At 38.9% G+C, this 20,082-nt stretch overlaps 1 protein-coding gene across 4 annotated transcripts in view; it reads left to right on the top strand.

Annotated features, from left to right (window-relative positions):
* orc4 (origin recognition complex, subunit 4) overlaps positions 1 to 20,082 on the top strand; it is an 86,127-nt gene that overhangs the window by 48,451 nt on the left and 17,594 nt on the right. For 3 of the 4 annotated variants that reach the window (XM_078552516.1, XM_078552518.1, XM_078552520.1), the window contains 5 exons: positions 1,921 to 1,996; positions 5,246 to 5,331; positions 6,386 to 6,434; positions 11,656 to 11,807; positions 15,488 to 15,661. In XM_078552516.1, coding sequence (XP_078408642.1) covers positions 1,921 to 1,996; positions 5,246 to 5,331; positions 6,386 to 6,434; positions 11,656 to 11,807; positions 15,488 to 15,661 — 537 coding nt within the window. Of the gene's footprint in view, positions 1 to 915; positions 980 to 1,920; positions 1,997 to 5,245; positions 5,332 to 6,385; positions 6,435 to 11,655; positions 11,808 to 15,487; positions 15,662 to 20,082 lie in introns of all 4 variants that reach the window. The other variant, XM_078552519.1, reaches the window with a different exon arrangement.

Raw genomic sequence — 20,082 nt, 5'->3', positions numbered from 1 at the left:
TGATGTGTTTTTGAATATGACAACTGTATTAGATTGTTTAGAAGTTTATTTTTTATTGTCCATTTGATAGATATCCTGAGGTCTGCCCATAGTGGACACTGGGTGAGTGACTATAGAGTATACATGGTGGGATGGTGGGGTGGGGCGCATGGAGGTGGCATTGGAGTACTGGGACAAAAATACATAGGAATTAGGAACAGGAGTGGGCCATTCAGTCCCTTGAGCCTGCTCCATCACTCAATAAGATCACGACTGATCTAATTTAGGCCTCCACCCCACATTCAGCCTACCTTTGACTCTCTTGTTAGTTTAAGTGGCGTGGGGGCATATGAGGTGGATGAGCGGTGAGGGATGGGGGTTTGAAGACCTGATATTCATCATTAACTGGACCGATGTCCCAGTAAATGGAGGCGGGCGTTCCAGTGTTGTCATATAGCGGGGAATAGGGATGTAGGTTTTAAGTCATAGACTATTCCATCTAATTGCAAACAGATATACTAGGGTGAAACTGGTCACTACATGGGTGTTATGCTAATAAGACGTGTTTACTTCTAGCGCACAATCTTGACCCTGATTTATAATTACCATAATTTCAATTTGCCTGGGGGTGTTAAAAGTGAGACACCTGGAGTTTCATCACTCAAAATACTGATTTAGATGCAATTTTCATGGAGCAGTATATGTGGGCTCTGAGCACTCACTTATACTGACGGTGTGTAGTGTGCTGGTTGATGTGCAATGGCAGGATTGAAGATAATTCGGGGACTAAGAAAGAAGACACACACTGGTTCTGCATATGGCCTAGTAGGTCTGGAGGAGGAGGAGGGATGTCCTCATTTTCCCTCCGCACCTCCCCCGTCTGGTGCAGTTGCTGGTGCTGCTCTGTCTGGTCTCATTTCTTCCATTCCTTTGCAGACCGAGGAGACCACGAGCAAGGTGCCGATGACCAAGTCCTCATGGTGACTCCTCACTTTTTTAGGTGAAGTCCTCAGAGAATTGCCAGTGTTGATGAAGTTTTGATAAAGCACCCTTGAAAGTCTCCTGGTGTGTTTTAAAATACTTCAGATCTCTAGTTTGTGAACAGTAAAACGTGATGTTCCTTTTAAGTAAGGCTTGAAATCCTCTGCAATGACGGGTTTACTCCCAAGCAGCTTGTCACTGTTAGAAAAGGACGTTAGTTCAAGTGTTATCCACCAAAATGCAGTGCAGCCTCCTTAATGACCACTAACAGGCAATTTAAGTGGCAAGTAGTTGCTTTCCAATCTTCCATGCAGTCGTTCTTAGCGAAAACATCAACTCCTTTACCAAAACGGTATCTTGTGCTAATTGTGGCTAACCTGGTGTTTCAACTTAAGACCCCATCTTGGCCACCTCAGAGGCTCATGAGTGCCAAAGCATCCAGGAAAAATTGCCCCCAAAGTCTTTGCATTATAACAGCCACTACACTTCAAAGATGGTTCTGTGACTGTACAATGCTGTGGGATGTTCTGAGTTGTGAAAGGTGCTACATAAATGCAAGTCTTTCTTTCCACCTGTCATTTTTCAAAATGAAAACTCAAGGAAGTTCTTTTTATGTCTTTGGTATTTTGATACAAAATGGCTTTGGATCTCGACATAAATGTAAAGCGAACCTTTTGTGAAAAGTTTGTACAGTTTATCCGCAGTCATTTTATTATTATTTGCTTTGCCAAACATTTTTTACAAAACAATCTCACTAGGTTAGAAATAAACACCATAAGTGTAAATTGTACCAGTACTAAAATGATCATATCAGTTGGAACCAGGCACTAATTTGTGAATCTTAAATTTGAAGATCTGTGGCTCTTACTATATTTTGCAGTGGTTAAGGTTTAAAAAAAAAATGCTGCCTTTTGAAAAAAATTGAAGCTTGGATTCTGAAATGTTCTCATGTTTTCTTAGCTGCTGAAGAGTGTTTTGAAGGAACTTATGGAAATGAAACAAGTTAAGGAGAATCTTCTGCAAGTGCATTTAAATGGTAAGTTACTTTCTCTAGAAAAGTGAGATACATCTTTTACCCGTTGATCTATAGTAGATGTTTGTATAAATACTGAAGCTGTTAGTTTACATACATTGGAGAATTGTAGATTTGAGGGTAAAATAAAAAATCAAACGATGAGATAAGTTTTCAACATATCACTGGTGCATAAAACAGGCATTGCAGGTTAGGTGCCTGTTGTAGAAACCAAACCATTTTCCTTTTCTATTGAAGTCAATGGAAAAGCAAATTTGAGTAGTTTCTAGAATGACTGCCTGATCAGTGATGCCAGTTTTACACTCGAGCTCTAAACTAAAAATTACCCCTGACGTAGTGAAACAAAGTGATGGCATTCAAGCTTTTCCTTATTGCATCCTCTCAAAGCACTTCATATAGAGGAAATTTATTTTGAGATATAAAGGCTTTCATGGAGTGCAATTTTTTTGTGGCAGGAGAGAAAGATAAGAATAGCTGTAACATCCACCTTTTTTTTTGATTTTAGTTGTCTTTTCTGCATCGAAGAGACAACTCTGAAGAAAGAGAAGTGAATTGTTGGGGACAAACTTTTGAGCAAAGGTGATTAATCTCCAATTAATAATAGTACTGAAACATAAGCTAACAAAAGTAAACCACAAACTGTAATGCAGAGTACTTTTTCCCTGCTATGTTGTCATTGTGATCTCCATTAGAAAATTGCTATAATGGTGCTAAATTTCCACATTTTTTTTCTTGAACTTTCATGAAAGACTTGTACCCATCATGATTAGTGAGGTGCAGTCAAATTCATTTCATAAAGGACACTACAAATCTTGGACTCAAATCCAATTTCTACATGACGGCAAAAAGCAGATCGCAGGATAGTACCTTCTATCCTGAACCATGAATCAACAGGTGATTATGGACAATGAGTGGCAGATATGAACTGGAGATCAGGAATAGATGTAGAACATAAGAGATACTAGAACTTGAGGCTATGTAACAGTCAGCAATATGATTGAGTCTATAAGATAGAAATAGACTTAGCATATGTATAATATATTATGAAAAAGGAGGTGGCATAGTACAAAATGCCAGCGCCACCAGGGAGGTTGATGGTTTGGGTGGGGGAAAGCTGAAAACTCTGTCTAATCTAGTTAGAAGAAAATAAAAACTCTGTTCTGCAGACCTTCAAGTTAACACTACAGAGACCACCTGATCTATACAAGGAGGGCCACTAATTGCTCTACAAAGATATGTTAGAACAGAGTTTTTCTACATTTGAAAACTTCAATCAAACAAATATAAATTGGGAGAAGGCGAGTTGTTTAAAGCCAGAGTTGGTGAATGTAATGCATGACTGCTTCATGACTTAATGTATCAAGGAATCCACAAGAGTATTCATCTTTGAATTGGTATTTACCTATGACTTGGACAAAATGCAGGAAATGGAAATCCTAACATTACTGGGGATGAGCAGCTACAGGATAAATTGGGAGTTAGATATGCTCAACATTAAGACAGTTTTACATAATTTTCTTTTAAAAGGGATAAATTCAAAAAGTGAGAAACAATGAAAACAAACGAATTGGGGCAGGTTATAACACAATAGAAGACGAGTGAAACACCATTAAAAGTATAAAGCTAAACGTGCAAGGAAAACTACATTCCTGAAACCAACAAGCTCAGTAAACAAGCTAATCACTAAATTGATCCCAAAAAAATGAAAAGTAAAATGCAGAAAAACAACCTCTAGATCCAGCAGGGAGAAAGGGGAAGAGGCTCAATGGCATGCATAGAAGGAAATATAAAAATATGCTGAAAGGGTGATCAGAGGTTAAATGCAACAGTATAATATTCTATTAGTACTACAGCAGTAAGGTGGCAGTCAGAAGAAGGACAAGCTTGCATTTAATAGACTATAAACTCTGGGCTATAGAAAGTTTTCTGGAATGGTATACCAAGGCATTTCACAAAAGTTCCATATGAAAGAATGTTGGATAAATTCAGTTAGGGATTTAGGGATAAGAAATTGGATTTGGTTTAGAGGTAGAAGATCCTGAGTAGTCATTAAGATAGAGTTAATATGGAATGGAGAAAAATTCACTGAGTGGTGTGCACGAGGAATTGGTGTTGGGACTACAACAGTTTAATTTAGATAAGTAACCTTGACTTGGAAAGTACATGCTGAATAACACCATATTGAACTTGTGTCACTCGTTAGTCCAGGTGCAAACCTTATTCACTCACTTGGTGAGACCTAGACAACCTCATCTAGTCCACCCAACTTCTCCTTCTCTCCCCACCTTGGTGTCATCTTCAAATTTGACAAACATGCTCTGGCTTAATTCCAGGTTAATTATGTAAATCAGGAACAGGAATGCTCCTAGCATTTTTTTTTCTCCTCTTCCTCACTCTCATTTCTCATTCTCACACCTCCCTGCACTGCAAACTAATTCTCCTTACAATTAATATCTATTTACTTCCCTTTACCCAACTGATAATCCACCATAACCCACTTAAATGGATTTTTTTAAAATTGACATTTTTGAAAGTGTAAGTAGATTGTTATCACTTCCTTCCTGTCCCTGTTGCCAACTATGAATGTTACAGCCTCTATTTTTTAATAAAACTTCTGTGGTTGGCCAGGTAAAAATTACCATTTCTGAAACATGTTGGCTTTCTTTAAAGATTATTTCCATACAAGTTGTCTTCCATTTTGTTTCTGCTTACTTTATTTCATTTGCTTTTTGCTTTATTATTTTTAATTTGTATTGGCTTCAGCCTCAGTGGAACTGCTATTGCAGTAAAGTCACAACCCCGAGTATCCAGACAGCATATTTTTGTTCTTGGATGGTATAAGCATATTTTTGTTCTTGGCTGGTATATTGTTAATGTTGCCCTGTTTTTATTTTTTAAAAAAACCCCCAAGAAGTAATCATTTGCCATGTAACCATCTTCTGTTTCTTCTCATGTTCAATTCCATGCAGAGCTCTTAGGGTTTTATTGTGGTATCTTGACTGTAAAATAATTCTCGAAGAATTTTTTGGCATTCTGTATTACGGCTGCAGTTCTGTCCCTTTCCAGTTTTCTCTTGGCACCCTTAAAATTTTAGATATGCATGATAAATGTTTTCTCTTTCTAAAAAGAAACTGTTCTTTACTCTTTTGTTGCTAATCGATTATAAATCTTTAAAATTATTATATTTTTCCTGTTTGTACAAATAGTGAATAACTAAGACCACAGTGGACATTTTATTTGATTATGTTTTAGGTTTATTGCAAACAGATGACAAGATTGCACTGAAAGAAGTTACACGACAGCTCCAGCTTGAGAATGTTGTCGGAGATAAAGTTTTTGTAAGTCATTGTATCCGAGATTGATGTTTTCCAATGGTGACATTTTATGATATATTCAAGTTTTTGTGTGAACAGTAATATAAATTTTTTATAAGTTCATAACTTTAATACTAGAGGTTCCTGCTCTACCTTTTTGAAATCAATTGCTTCTATTTTTAAGTTTAATGGAGGTGATCAACATATGATAAAGAAATAAACCAAAATGATGTATCTGCCATACTTCTCCTGGTGTATTGTGACCCAATTAACAAGATTGTAGGTACCATGATCCGTTTTACTGTCAACTCACTTTTTATAATTTAAAAAAAATGCAGACTGTTGTGCTCAAGTCCCACACTGTGTTCCCTCTCCCACACTCTGAAATTGATACGACTACTGCACGGAATCCTAGATATGTATAATAATGCTCTAATTGCAGTATATTTATCCCTGTCCCATGTAATTCTCACTATAATGCAACTGCATATTTTTGAGTATTTATACCTACTTTTCAGAAAACAATAGTAACAACTAGCCAGTGTTGATAATCGGCAAAGAAAAAGGCCATTTTGGCCCAACCTGTCCATGTTTATGCTCCACTTCTCACATCTTTTTCATCTAAATCTACCATTGTAACCATCTATTCATTTGTGCCTCAATTGTTTGTCTAGCTTCCCCTTAAAAGCATTCATATGACTTGCTTCAACTGCTCATTGTGGTAGCAAGTTCCACGCTCTTGCATCGTGTGATTCCTCTGAAATCCCAATTGGATTTCTTGGTGACCATCTTCTATTGATGGCTTCAAGTTATGCTCTTCATACAAGAAAAATAATTCTCTCTGTATCTACTCTATCAACACCTTTCATAATTTTAAAGACTCTGTTAGGTCACCCCCTCAGTCTTTTTACTAAGAGTTCTCCTCAGCCTGTCAATCGATGCAATAGCAAAAGTACCACGTCCTACTGTTCTTGGATATCTGAATTCTGGAGAGTGAGGTTTAAACAGATTATTTTAATTTTTACTGCTGTGTATATAGAGAATCCACTGACCACATGGAAATGTTGTTTAATTACAGGGGAGTTTTGCTGAAAATCTTGCTTTTCTTCTTGAGGCTTTGAGAAAAGGTACAAACATTTTATTTTGTAAAAACAAAAAACTGCGGATGCTGGAAATCCAAAACAAAAACAGAATTACCTGGAAAAACTCAGCAAGTCTGGCAGCATCGGCGGAGAAGAAAAGAGTTGACGTTTCGAGTCCTCATGACCCTTCAACAGAACTCAGTTCTGAGTAATATTACTCAGTTCTGTTGAAGGGTCATGAGGACTCGAAACGTCAACTCTTTTATTCTCCGCCAGTGCTGCCAGACCTGCTGAGTTTTTCCAGGTAATTCTGTTATTTTATTTTGTATATTGTTTTACCAAAGACTTTTCAGTTGGTAATAATTTGTTAAAATAATGGTTGTGAATCATATAAAATGATGTAAACAAATCTGATTTTCTTTTTGTTTTTGTTTCCACTCTGCCCTATTTCTCCATTACCTCAGTTTTCTGCTTTCCCTGCCTGAAAACGGTAGCTGCTCAAAGTAGAGTTCTGCAGGTGTTGACGTATTTCCAGTAACTAATTCAAATGACTATTCTTTATGTTTGAATTTGTACAGTAAGGACTGGTAGACAATTTGACTGGGATTTTTCAGCTGAACATGAGTTCCCCTGCAGATGTCCATCTCTTTTTCTCTCCTTCCCTGCCATTGGAACAAGAATGCTGCTGTTCACTCCCATTCCGCCATCCACCTCCACTCCCCATACCGCTCCCAAACTGCTGCTCTGGCTGAAATCAACTATCATGGGATTAAACCAAGGATCTTCCTGTTGTGTATGGCTCAACTGCACACAAATAAAAACATCAGTAAATCCTAATTTGAAGTTACTTTAACATAATGCTACATTGTTTATAGTTTTCTCAGTTCTGCATGTAACAAAGGAAACCCAAGTATAACCCAAATAAGACTTGAGACCTTTCGAATAAATATCCAGAGTTCAAATTTGGATACGGTTCAGGTGGTCTGCATTTAGATAGGGATCTAAATCAAGATTTGGATTTTTCTTGGCTGATTCAGCTCTGTGAAGTTCAGGTTTGGAACATCTGATACCAGAAGTATTTGAATTTCATCTAAGTTGTATCCAAAGCCTCATGTTTACCCCTAATAAACTGCATAAAAAAAGCTATGAATCATGCCTTCTCTGAATTTTTAATGTGCAACACTCCAAAAAAAAACAGCATGGGGGAAGAATGGCCTCCATAAAAATTATGATCTTGCAATATTAAAGCTAGCTGCAAACTGCTTTATCTTTCTGCACCTACAGGTATTTCTGTCAATATAAAGTCATGAGACGAATTTGTCATGGCCTGACTGGTATAGTGTTTCCTCAAATTTATCAAAAAGTTGATACAGATAATGGATGCCCATTTTTATTTGAAAAGTAAACAACTAAATCATATATAAATGTTGAGCATGCAGGAAATATTTGTCCCACCGCCCAATGGAGCAAGATTTTATGCAATATTTTGTCAGAAAGAAAATTATTCTGTACCCTTCGTATCTTGTGTGGATTTTTTTTACTCTCCCTGTTGCCAGTAGCAATTCATGTTGGCTTCTGTGATTTGCCCTTGATCATGAGCTTGCTTAATTTTAAGACCAGTAAAGCAATGATTTGTGAGCTCTATGCAAATAACACTAGGTCCAGCCTATGATGGAACTGTACATTCACAAAAAAATTGTAACAACAGTGGCCTATGTGACACACTTGATTTTTTTTTGGAGCTATCTTTCATTAAAAATAAACCTGATATTCGGTAAATGCTGGAAGAAAAAGTAGCTAGAGGGGGTATGGCTACTATTGTGGTATATATTTCCTAGACACCAACCCAACAGGTCATGATGGTCTTTTCCTGTCCTGTGTATGGTCCATAGCCAAACATCTGTTTCTTCTTAGGCTGAAATGAAGGTCAAAAGAGTTTCAGCATTGTACAAAGGTTTTTTTCCCTAAGATTCAGGACCCTTTGGGTTTGGGATTTGATCACATAGAATTTACAGGGCAGGAACAGGTCATCTTGCCAAGCTGGCCTGTGCTGGTGTTTATGCTCCACACAAGCCTCCTCACTCTCCACTTCAACTGTTTCTTACCTGCATTTCCTCATATTCCTTTCTTCCTCCGATACTTTTCTAGCTTTCCCATTCTATGCTTTTTGTCGCAACTACTCTTTTATGTGGTAGCAAGTTGCCATCTGAGTAAAGAAATTTTTTCTGAATTCTTCATTGGATTTATTAATTGCTATCTTATATTTGTGGCCCCTAATTTTGGAACTTCCTGCAAGTGAAAGCATCTTCTCTGCATCTACTGTATCAACGCCCATTCAGAATTTTAAAGATTTTTTATCAGTTCACCCCTCAGCTTTCTCCTTTCTAGAGTAAAAATCTCCAGCCTGTTGAATGTTTCCTGCCAGTTACCAACACTCTGCTCTGGTGTCATCCTTATGGACCTCTGCCAGTGCCCCCTATATCCATCTTGTAACATGGAGACCATACTCTGAGACTGTATTCTGTCTAACTGAGGTTCTATAATGTTTAACATAGGGTAACCTGGGTAAACCAAGGTGAACAAAAATGTTTGGCAGATATTGAAATCTAGCAGTGGGAAGAGCAACTCTCCCTTGACTCTTGGATAGTCAATGCTAAATCATTTTGCTTTTGCTTGCAAATTTAGTTTCCTATTACAAATGCTGTCAGGTGCTTTGAATTTATGGACACAAAGGTAAGCAACCTGTGGGCTTTCATTTAAAGTTAGTTCTTTACCTCTGGGTGTCCTGTCTGGATGGAATGGATCTATTTTTCTCCTTCACCTGCATCTTCACATAGAAGGGCATGTTGTAGTATTCTCTATATTATTGGGATTACCTACTTAATGCCAGGGGATGGTTGCTATTTTAGTAGAGTGTCATTTGGGTAAGCAGATCTGCATAGCCCAATGGGCCTTGACTGATGTCTTCCCTGGATCCTAGAGGCTAATGTTTCTTTGAAGACTGGTGGTTGTTTCTGGGCATTGTCAATGGAAGCTAGTGCCATGTTTACATAGGAATATGTTTGACATTGCTGTAAATTGGAGGTGTTCTCTATTTCTGGTGCATTTCAATGATTGATGCAATGTTGAACAAGATAGAATCTTCAAAATAAGAACACCTTTTGAAAGTTGTTTTTCAAAGAATTCTAGCCTTAAATGTTATAGGGTGAGGAAATAAAATAATTTAGGAAGTGTTGAAATAGTTTTTAAATGAAAGAGAAAAGTAAAATATAGGAGTAATTTGGAAAAATACATTAAAAAACTCATTGGAACTGTCTTCAGAATTATCTTGATTAATGTTAGAGATTGGTTAGCGAGTGTGCTAAATATTGATGTTCCTTCACCTTTATTGCCTTGGCTTATATACATTGGAATGGTGATGCCACTTTAAAATCATGGACAAACTTCAAATAACAAGTTAAAATTATCTAATGCAGTATGTTTCCAACTGTCATAGATCATAAAACATAGATCTTTCCCAAGCAAGTGAAAGGTTTCTTTTTTGTAATCCCCTGTAAATTTGCTTCTGCTCCATAAAATTGACTCTTGCCAACAAACAAGTAAAACTGTTTTATGCCAATGTCTGTTGAGGAGACAATCCCAAAGAATAGTAGACAGTGATTAAAGTTTGACACAATTTAATCCTACCGCCCTGATTTGGTGAAACTCAGAAATGTTTCTTGTGCCTTCACCCACCCAGTGAAAGGTGGTGACCCATATGTGGCTTCCTTAACTCATAATGAGAATCCTTTTGACTTCCAGAAAGCTCAGTCACAGGGGACTAGATTGATCTTGCAGATGTTTTCCTGGTGTAAAAACTTGCTGAACAGAGGCATGGAGCCTCAGACAGGGAATTCAGAACCAAGATGCACTGGGTCCCAAATTTACAAGGAACAGTGCACAGCTGTGGTACTGAAGAACCATTTCTTGAGTCCTTTAAAAGGAGAACACTTAGGAGGCAGCATGCAATGGAAAGAAGAGTTAGTGACAGCAAGGGAATCATCTAACCTGTCCTGCTTTATCTTTGAGAGCTGGAGGGCATGCATTGGCAGGGCTGTGACACCTCGAACCTCAGTTTAACCTGTTGATGCCACAGAATGATCTTGTGTGGTGGTGGAGGCAACTTCTCCCTGGACTTTTGTCACGTCTTTTTGTCTCTTAGCAACAGAAATTCAGATGCTGGAGATTGAAGCTGAAAAGCTCTCTTAAAAATCCTGCAGGACAATTTCCAACTCTCTCATAGGACTGGCTGCCATTTAAATATGGCACTCACTCCTGCATGGCCATCAGGTTGATGCAGGCTTCCTGATGTCAGAGCTGCCCCCGCCAATGCTGCTACGTGATATGCAGGCAAGACCCCATTCACCTGCATTAATTGACTAGCTGCTAAGTAATCAGGTCCAGCCAACCACCACGGACCCATACCAGATCCCTGACAACATTAGGGTCTGCTGGCAGGAGCCGCAACAGTAAAACTAAATCCAGCCCCAGGTTTCGAATATGAGTGTTGGTAACATTTAGCTGATCCTGTTTTAAGGTCTTTCAACTCTCCTTTGCTCATAAACAGATATGATTTATAAACCAGCCCTTCTTGCCAGCATTAACATTCTTGGATGTACTGCCTGCCAAAATCTTTGCTCCAAATGACCCCCCATTGTAATTTTTCTTTTTGTGTTTCACCAAGATATTAGCAGCAATATCACCAGCTTTCTCTGAGCTCTGAACAGAGTCAGAATTTTTTTCAGCTTGCCAGTCAAGACTCAGCTTTACTTTGCATGTATATATTTTTGAAATTTATTTTTGGGATGTGGGCATGTCTAACAAGGCCAGCATTTATTGCCCTTCACTTGTGAAAGATGATTTTGACTGCCTTGATTTGCTGCAGTCTGTGTGGTGAAGGTAGTCCCACTGTGCTGTTCGGTAGGGAGTTGCAGGATTTTGATCCAACAACAATGAAAGAATAGTGATGTGTCCATGTCTGGATGGTATTTGGAAGGGAACTTGGACGTGATGGTGTCCCCACGCACCTGCTGATCTTGTTCTTCCAGGTGGTGGCATCATTATTCCTTCATTTTTAAGTGGCCTGACTTAAAACTCAAATAATGGCATTCAGTCAAATAATGGAAAAATGGAAGTGAAAGTTTATGAAAATAAATGGGGATGGAGCAACATTGAAAGAATTGCTTTAAAAATTAACTTTTTGTAAAGTTAATACTTTTATTTCTAGGAAACCGCAGCAGTAGCAGGCCAGTGCTTTTTATCTTGGATGAATTTGACCTCTTTGCTCATCACCGGAATCAGACGTTGCTTTATAACCTCCTCGACGTTGCTCAATCAGCTCAGACGCCTGTAGCTGTCGTGGGCCTGACTTGTCGATTGGTAAGTTAACAAAGGAAGTGGGATTAAAATGAGCAGCTAGTTTCTTCTTTTCTCTGTTTGGCTGGTGCATACACTATGGGCAGAATGGCCACTTTTTGCATTGTAACGTTCCTACAGTTCTAGGAATCTTTACAGAAAAATAAATTTAAACACACGTTTTTAAAAGTATATTCACCTCTTTAAAAACCAAAGGTTAAAGCATTGCATTCCAAAACTAGAGTTAACATTTGTTATTTTCTTTACCCTCACCACCTTCTTGTCCTGCTGCAGACCCATTTAGGAACAGAAGTCATCTGGATCCTGAAAACCAGAAATAAGAGTTCAGAGCTGGGATACAAAATTCAAATTGGAGTTACATTAACATATCTAACCCTTGGGCTGCATTTTGCCCTCAGCAGTAAACAAATGGTGCCAGCTGTTCATTATACTTGCACATGTTCATAGACTTTCTGTAAGATTTGGTATTGGAACTTGCTGCAAATTGGAGAGCTAAAAAGCGCAGCACCCTCTAATGGGATCTGGGACCTGTGAGAATAGGACAAGCAACTGTGTGTCCCTTTTAACTTAAAGAATTATTCATGAGCAGCACAGACTCTGAACCAGGAAGTGTCAGTTAGAACATTGAATTAAATATCAAATCGGGTACAGAAAGTGAAATGGACAGGAGAGAAAAAAGATTGAATTAACAGAGAGAGAGAGAGCAATGAGGCAGAAAATAGGAGACTTTTTAATATCCTCAACAATAATTATTTGAAATTTTAAGGATTAAGATTCCTCAGTTTTAAGTTACTTTTCAGTGCCAGGGAGGTTGTTTGACAGTGACTAAGAATTACCATATGATTAAAAGGGAGTAGAATGAACAAGTCATAACTTTTTCTGACAAATTTAGTTCCCATCTGAGGTAAATCCAATAGCTTCACATTGCTCAATTTCTTTGAATGGTGAGTCTCTCTATGAGATACAATGATTGCGCAAATTTTGGAAGAGTAGGGCACCTCGGACAGCAACTTCTGGATTTCCATACTTAGCACACATATGCGGCCTCAATGAATGTTGAGGTCTGATTTTCCATGTAAATTATGGTTAGCACTCTTGGCTTCACCATTATTTTTACTACACAATCTGCCCTCTTCTTCCTTACCATATACTGTTGGAACATCTTGCTGTTGTACTTCTGGATTAATTTGTCCTTGCTGCTGCTATGTTAAAATTGCACTACTTATTATCCTTTTGACTTTTTAAGCTTCTTGGTTTGGCGTATTAAAAAAGAGCTGCTTGTCAACAAAAATTTTGCCTTTCTTTATTCCAATAGCTTTCAGAATTTAAAAAGATGGATTAAGCGTTTGATAAAATACTGACTCCACTAAATTACTGGCCTATCAGCCTGCCGAAGCAGTAACCAGAGGGAGTAATCATCATGCACTGTATTTTACTTCACTATTAATTCTGCTCTTTAAGGACCCAGACGAACTCTGTTCCTAATGGTGTCTGCAGCTTTGGCTTCTTCAGCTTCAGCCAAGGGAAGAAATAAGCACTAATGACAGCTTTCTACAACTGTCTTAATATGTTGTCCAAACATTTTAAACAAGAATTGGTGGTGTACTTGGACATAGAAACATTGCTTTGGCAGATCGTGGCAACATTCAGTTACTGAGGCGAATCTCAGTGGCAAACTAAATTAGTGGCATTGAACATCAAGTCCAAATTAAATTCTAGAATATCTGATTTTAAAAATGCTATTAAAAGGGTAGCAAAACTTTGGCTCCTCTTGGCAAACTCTCAATATTTCTCGCTATCTGGAGAGAATATACTTTTTTAGCATGTGAGGACAAAAAAGAAAAATGCAATATTGGAAACTGGAGTTTATCAGCTGGATAATTGGGACTTGGTGAGCTCTGTTTTGCACCTTGAGATACTGCAGACTTGGATAATTCCTGCATTTTGCACCTTGCACATATTGACTGCATAGTTGGTGTTCTGAGACTAAGTAGGATCAGTTGACATCAATCTTCTCATTCCTATCATTTAACATTTCACTAATCTACATGCATTTTAAACCATGCATATTTTGCCTGCTGAAGTGGGCTCCGTTAGTGCAAAGACAACTGATTGCAAACCTCATATCATCTGTTATTACTGTTAGATTATCCAAATGCATTTCACATCAATTGATGTTTGCCCACAAAACATTGGTTCCAATACAATTAGAGGGCATCCATTTGGAAAAGGAAAAATTGGGCCAGCGCAAAGGGGAAGATTAAAATTCTGTTCTCTGCAGAATCATATTGGCCTTGTGAATAATGGGAGAGAAAAGTATCTTTGTAGTGAGGCCAAAAGGAAGGTTTTTAGCGATGATCTAATTTTCTTTACTAAAATATTTGCACACTGTTTCCCACTGATATTTGCTGTTTCCCTCTTTCTCATTGCTGCCCTAAATGTGCCTTTGTTATGCCTGTAAAGTTAAACACTTAGTAGATAATGAACATAAATATCATCTGCCCCACTTTGTTCGTTTTTACAAACTGAACTTTCTTAGTGAATTCCTATTTGAAGATTTTCTCAGATTAACAATCTTTCTATTGCCTGATAGGGCTTGCTAATTCTTAGCCTCAGGTGTGTGGATTATATAAAAAAGCTATTACTGCTGAGCATAAATTGGAGAACTCCAATGTAATTTGTTCATTTTCCCTTTAAGGTTATAGTGGCGTATCCATTCCCCTTCCCTTCTCCCCATTTCCTTTCATGTGCAATATAGAAATAAATCAATTATTTGTCTGTGGTTGCAGGATTGGATCACTAGGTAAATGGCACACTTTCTATTTGTTCCCTATGTTATGAATTGGTTTGCTTTATTGTGAAACTAATGGAGAGATGGAAGTTCAGTTTGTTTCTTTGGCACTGCACGGAATTCCTAACATCTGTATTGAGGAAGAGCAGAAACCAGAAGGCCCGGGGATACTTTCACCGTTAGGAATCAGAGCAGATCATTCAGTCTCTTGAGTTCCTCCACCATTTAGTGCAATCATGGTTGATTTGATTAGTGAATTATAGAATTTAAATCTTGCAGTTTTTTTTGTACTTCTTCATCTTTATTTCTCCTACACCATGTAAATTTTTGCAGTTCCTTTTTCTTCTCTCCCCTCTGAGTCAGTGGCCTTGATTGGAAACAGTTATAATAGGTACACAAATGGTCATTCTTCACTTGTGAGCATTGTTACAATCCTCTGGCCCTGTATCATCTCTGTAATAACCTTTTAGCCTAATGATATGCTGCATCATAATCTGGCTTGGCCCATTCAGGCACAACTTTAAAGGACTTCTTTTGTATAGCAGCTCTCTCTCCTTCCAATTACCTTAAGACACTGTTTGTATGGATGATTGGCCAGAAGAAGGCTCTAATTACAGTTTATAACTTCCACTTAGGAGGCAAAAGACCATTGGTCATTGTGTCCACCATTGAGTCTGCCCTCTCAACATTATTGATCCAAGTCCCAGGTTTCACAACCAGCAATGTCATCTTGCAACCTGATCATTCATAGGACAAAGGTTATCTGCCATTGTAGCCTTACAAACTATAAAGTCTCTAGCCACATTTGGCAAAATGTAGTAATCCAGCTGATGAGCCTTTTGGTGTTTGACCAGGTTGTCTACACTTAATACTATTTCTGTTGAAACCTTAGGATGTTCTGGAACTGCTAGAAAAGAGGGTGAAGTCCAGATTTTCCCACAGGCAGATTCACTTGCTGAACACATTTGGCTTCGAACAATATGTGGAAATCTTCCAGCAACAACTTTCTTTACCAGAAGAGTTTCCTGATGGAAGATTTGCACAACAATGGAATCAAAATATCCAGGTAACTTCTTTCCTTTAGATCACTCATATAGCAAGTACAGTAGATATGGCCGTTTAGCCATTTGGTAAAAACATTGTGAATGGGTTTTTGTGGAACTTTGGAGGGCTGGTATAAACAAAATGTTTACTGTCATATGTTTTATAATGCCCCTGTGGAGTGCTTTGGGAAGTTTAAAGGCACTATATAAGTATAACTTGTAATATAATCAATATTCAAGGTTCCTTATTTTATTAGAAACATGCAAATGAGCTAAATTTATACGCTACTTCCAATAATTTAGATTTGCAACATACTAATGTGGTCCACATTTTAATATCTCCCAATATTTGCAGTGCAGATTTCTATGCTGTAATATAAAGGTAAGAATGATAAATCGGCATCAGTGACATCTTTTGATTATCTGCTCCTATCACTGCTTGCTTGTCCCTACAACCACCCCCCCTCCCACACACCCCCAACTTCTCTCTCTTTCCACCCCCCCCCCACCTTAAACCAGCTTATAGTTCACCCCTCTCCTAACTTTACTCAAGGGTCATCAACTCTTTTCTTCTCCGCCGATGCTGCCAGACCTGCTGAGTTTTTCCAGGTAATTCTGTTTTTGTTTTGGATTTCCAGCATCCGCAGTAGTTTTTTGTTTTTATTTCTTTTTTTAAAGTTGCATTTCTAGTCTTGGCCTATAGTAGGAAAGACAAATAGTAAGTTCATTCCAATCCTTAGTTCCTTTTGGTTAGGCAAATATCTTGCCCTTTAACATGTTTAAGAGTCGCAACAAAAAAGAAAGAGAGACTGGCATTTAATAAGCATTTTTCATATCCACTGGACAGTTCAAAGCGCTTCACAGTCAATTAAGTACTTTTGAAGTGTCGTCACTGTTGTAAATGCAGCAAACCTGACAGCCAATTTTGCCCACAGTAAACTCCCACAAATAGCAATGTGATAATGACCAGATCTAATTTTTTGATGGTGATTGAGGGATAAATATTGGCCAGGGCACTGGGGATAGCCCCCTCTGCTCTTCTTCAAAATAGTACCATTTGATCTTTTACATTGACCACAGCAGGCAGATGGGGCCATCTCATCCGAAAGATGGCACCTCTGACAGTGCAGCACACGTCAGTACTGCACTGGAGTGCTAACCTTGATTTTTATGTTCAAGTTCTGGAGTGCAACTTGAGCCAGAACCTTGTGACTTAGAGGAAAGTGTGCTATCAACAGAACCACAGCTAACACTTGATATGACACCATTAACATAGCAAAGCATCCAGATGCAGCTCCCTGAAGTGCCATTAGACAAAAATGGACAGTGGGTGAAAGGAGGAGATATTGGGAAAGGTGACCTAAAACTTGATCAGTAGTTGAGTTTTCAGGAGGATTTTACAGGAAGAGGTGAACGTGATGAGGCAGATATATTCAGGGAGGAAGTTATAAAGCACCAAGCTCAGTGAAAGTAAGGAGGAAGCATGAGAGACCAATTGGAGGAGGAAGTGAGGCTTCAAGGGGAAGGGTGGTAGCGCTGAATTAAGTAATAGATATAGGGATTAAAGTGATTTAAATATGGCCTGTGAGAATTTCAAATTTGTGGTAATGTTACAGAGAGCCAATGAAGGCCAACCAGGATGAGGTTAATGGTGTGAGAGAGAATATGGGAAGCAGACTTTTGAATGAGCTGAGGTTTAGAAAGTAGAGGATGGGAGGCTGGACAGGAACCATTGTAATAGTCGGGAGTTTGCAAAGTCGCTGCAAGAGATGGGGGTAGAGGCAAATTATGTTATGGAAGTGGAAGCAGGCAGTCTTTGTGATTGAGGATGTACAGTTGGAAGCTCAGCTCAAGATAAATAAGATGCTGAGGCTCCAAGCAGTTTGGTTCAATCTGAGACAGTGACCCTTTATAGGAAATGGAATCAGTGGGAAGCATGCAGTTTGTGAGCAAGGACAGAAGATGTGGTGTTCAGTTTTCCCAATATTTTAATTGAAGGAGATTGCAGCTCATCAAAGACTGGATATTGGATGACACAACTGCAGTGCAAGGATTGAGGTAACACAGAGTTAAGGCCCTATACTATCCACGCACATGTGGAAGCTGACCTCATCTTTTCGGTTAATGGTACCAAATGGTATCAAATGCAGCATGCATTTAAGGAAAATGAGGACCAAGGGTAGATCCTTGGAAGACTCCAAAGATAACGATGCAGGAAGGGAGGCAATTGCTGGAGATTCTGTGGTTATGATTGAATAGGCAAAAGTGAAACCACATGATAGCCTAACCACGCTGGACAATGGAGGACGTGTGTTGGAGGAAATGGTATGTGGCTGCAGAGAGGTTGAAGAAGGGTGAGTGAACCATGGTTACAATAACAAAAGATTTTTATTTTGTTTGTGGCTGTTTAGATGCTTAGGGAGAGGTGGAAACCTGATTGGTGAGATTCAAATGAGTTGTGAGAAAGCTGGGTACAGATTTAGGCGGTAGGTTCAAGGACTTGAGAGAAGAAAAGAAAATTGGAGATGGGGTGATGGTTTTCAAGATAAATCAGTCAAGCATGGCATGAGAAGGGGAACAATACCTGAGCAAACTGAACTATTTATGTTGATACCTAGCATGGGACCAAGGAAGGGAAGATAGGTGGTTAGCATTTTAGTGGGCAAGGTATTAAGGGAGCAAGAGGATCTTGTGAATTAGATAATCTTAGGGAGCGGATGGAAAATAAATTGGAAAAAGATGTGGGTTCCCGGCTAGAGCAGAGGAAAGCCTGGAGGAGAGGTATTGCTTTGTGGGGTGGGAGGGAAGAAATGAAGACTGCTAAATAGATGCCCTCAATCATAGTGACAGAATTAAATGAGTTATAAACTAAGCTATTGCGAAAAGCATGTTGGTGGACTTGTTGTATGGCATGCACGCTTTCTTCCCATAGCATGCACTCTACAGTGTTCACCCAAGCCCAGTGAGATCCTCAAGGATGGCACAGCCCAGCACACAAGTGGAAAAGACCATGTTGAAACTTTCACAACTATTTTCAACCAGAAGCGCAGAGCGGATGATTTGGCTTTGCCTCCTGCTGAGATCCCCACCATCACTGATACTGGTCTTCAGCCAATTCACTGCACATGATATCAAGTAACAGCTGAACAGCCTGATTGCAACAAAGGCTGTGGACCTTGACATCATCCTAATTGCTGAAGATTGGCTTCAGAACTAGCCAAGCTGTTCCAGTACAGGTATAACACTGAAATCTACCGAAAGAAGTGGAAAGTTGCCCAGGTATAACCTGTCCACAAAAAGGACAAATCTAATAACTTCTCCATTGGCCTACTCTTAAACATTGACAGTGATATGTAGCTAGCTCTGCTGCTAAGTGGCACTTGCTCATCAATAACCTGTTGGCTGATGCTTGGGTTCCACCAGGTCCACTTATAAGCAAACCTCAATACAACCTTGGTCCAAACATGGACAAAAAGAGCTGACTCTGAGGGGTGAAGTGAGAGTGATTGTCATTGACATTAAGGCAGCATTTGATTGAGTATGGCATCAAGGAGCCCTAACAAAATTGAAGTCGATGGGAATTGTGGAATACTCTTCACTGGAATCATATGTGGCACAAAGGAAGATGGTGTTTATTCAAGGCCAAATCTTTTCAGCCCCAGGTGTTCCTCAGAGCAGCAACCATCTTCAGCTGTTTCATCAGTGACGTTCCCTTGATCATAAGCTCAGAAGTGGATATGTTCACTGATGCACCGTGTTTCATTCCACTTGCAAATCGTCAGATATTGAAGCAGTCTGTGCCTGCACAAGTCATGGGTTTACTAAAGGGAAATCCTGTTTGACAAATGGTTTTTTGAGGATGTAACTAGTAGGATAGGCAAAGTAGATTTAGTATACCTGAATTTCCAAAAGGCAGTCAATAAGGTGCCACACAAAAAAGGTTAGTAGGCAAAATAAGGGCTCATGAAATTGGGGATAATATTTTAGCATGAATAGAGGATTGGTTAACTGATAAAAGCAGCGAGTGGGCATAAATGGGGTTTTTTAAGTTTTTCTGACAGTGGATAGTGGAGTGCTGCAAGGATCAGTGCTGGTGCCTCAGCTATTTACAACCTATATTAATTACTCTGTCTCTTCATCTAAGTTATGTATCAAAGTTTGCTGCAGATACCAAGCTAGATGGGAAGGTAAGTTGTGGGGAGGACACAGAGGCTGCAAAGAGATTTAGACAAGTTGTGAGTCGGCAACAAGATGGCAGATGGTGTATAATGGAGCAGAAAGTTAGCATGCAGGTGCAGCAAGTAATTAGGAAGGTAAATATCATATTGGCCTTAATTGCAAGGGGGTTAGAGTATAAGAATAAAGAAGTCTTGTTGCAATTGTACAGGATTTTGATGAGACCACATCTGGAATACTGTGTGGAGTTTTGGTCTCCATATCTGAG

This window comes from Cetorhinus maximus, chromosome 11, assembly GCF_964194155.1.
Source record: "Cetorhinus maximus chromosome 11, sCetMax3.hap1.1, whole genome shotgun sequence".
NCBI classification, from domain to species: Eukaryota; Metazoa; Chordata; class Chondrichthyes; order Lamniformes; family Cetorhinidae; genus Cetorhinus; species Cetorhinus maximus.
This window is presented reverse-complemented; position numbering and strand designations above follow the sequence as displayed.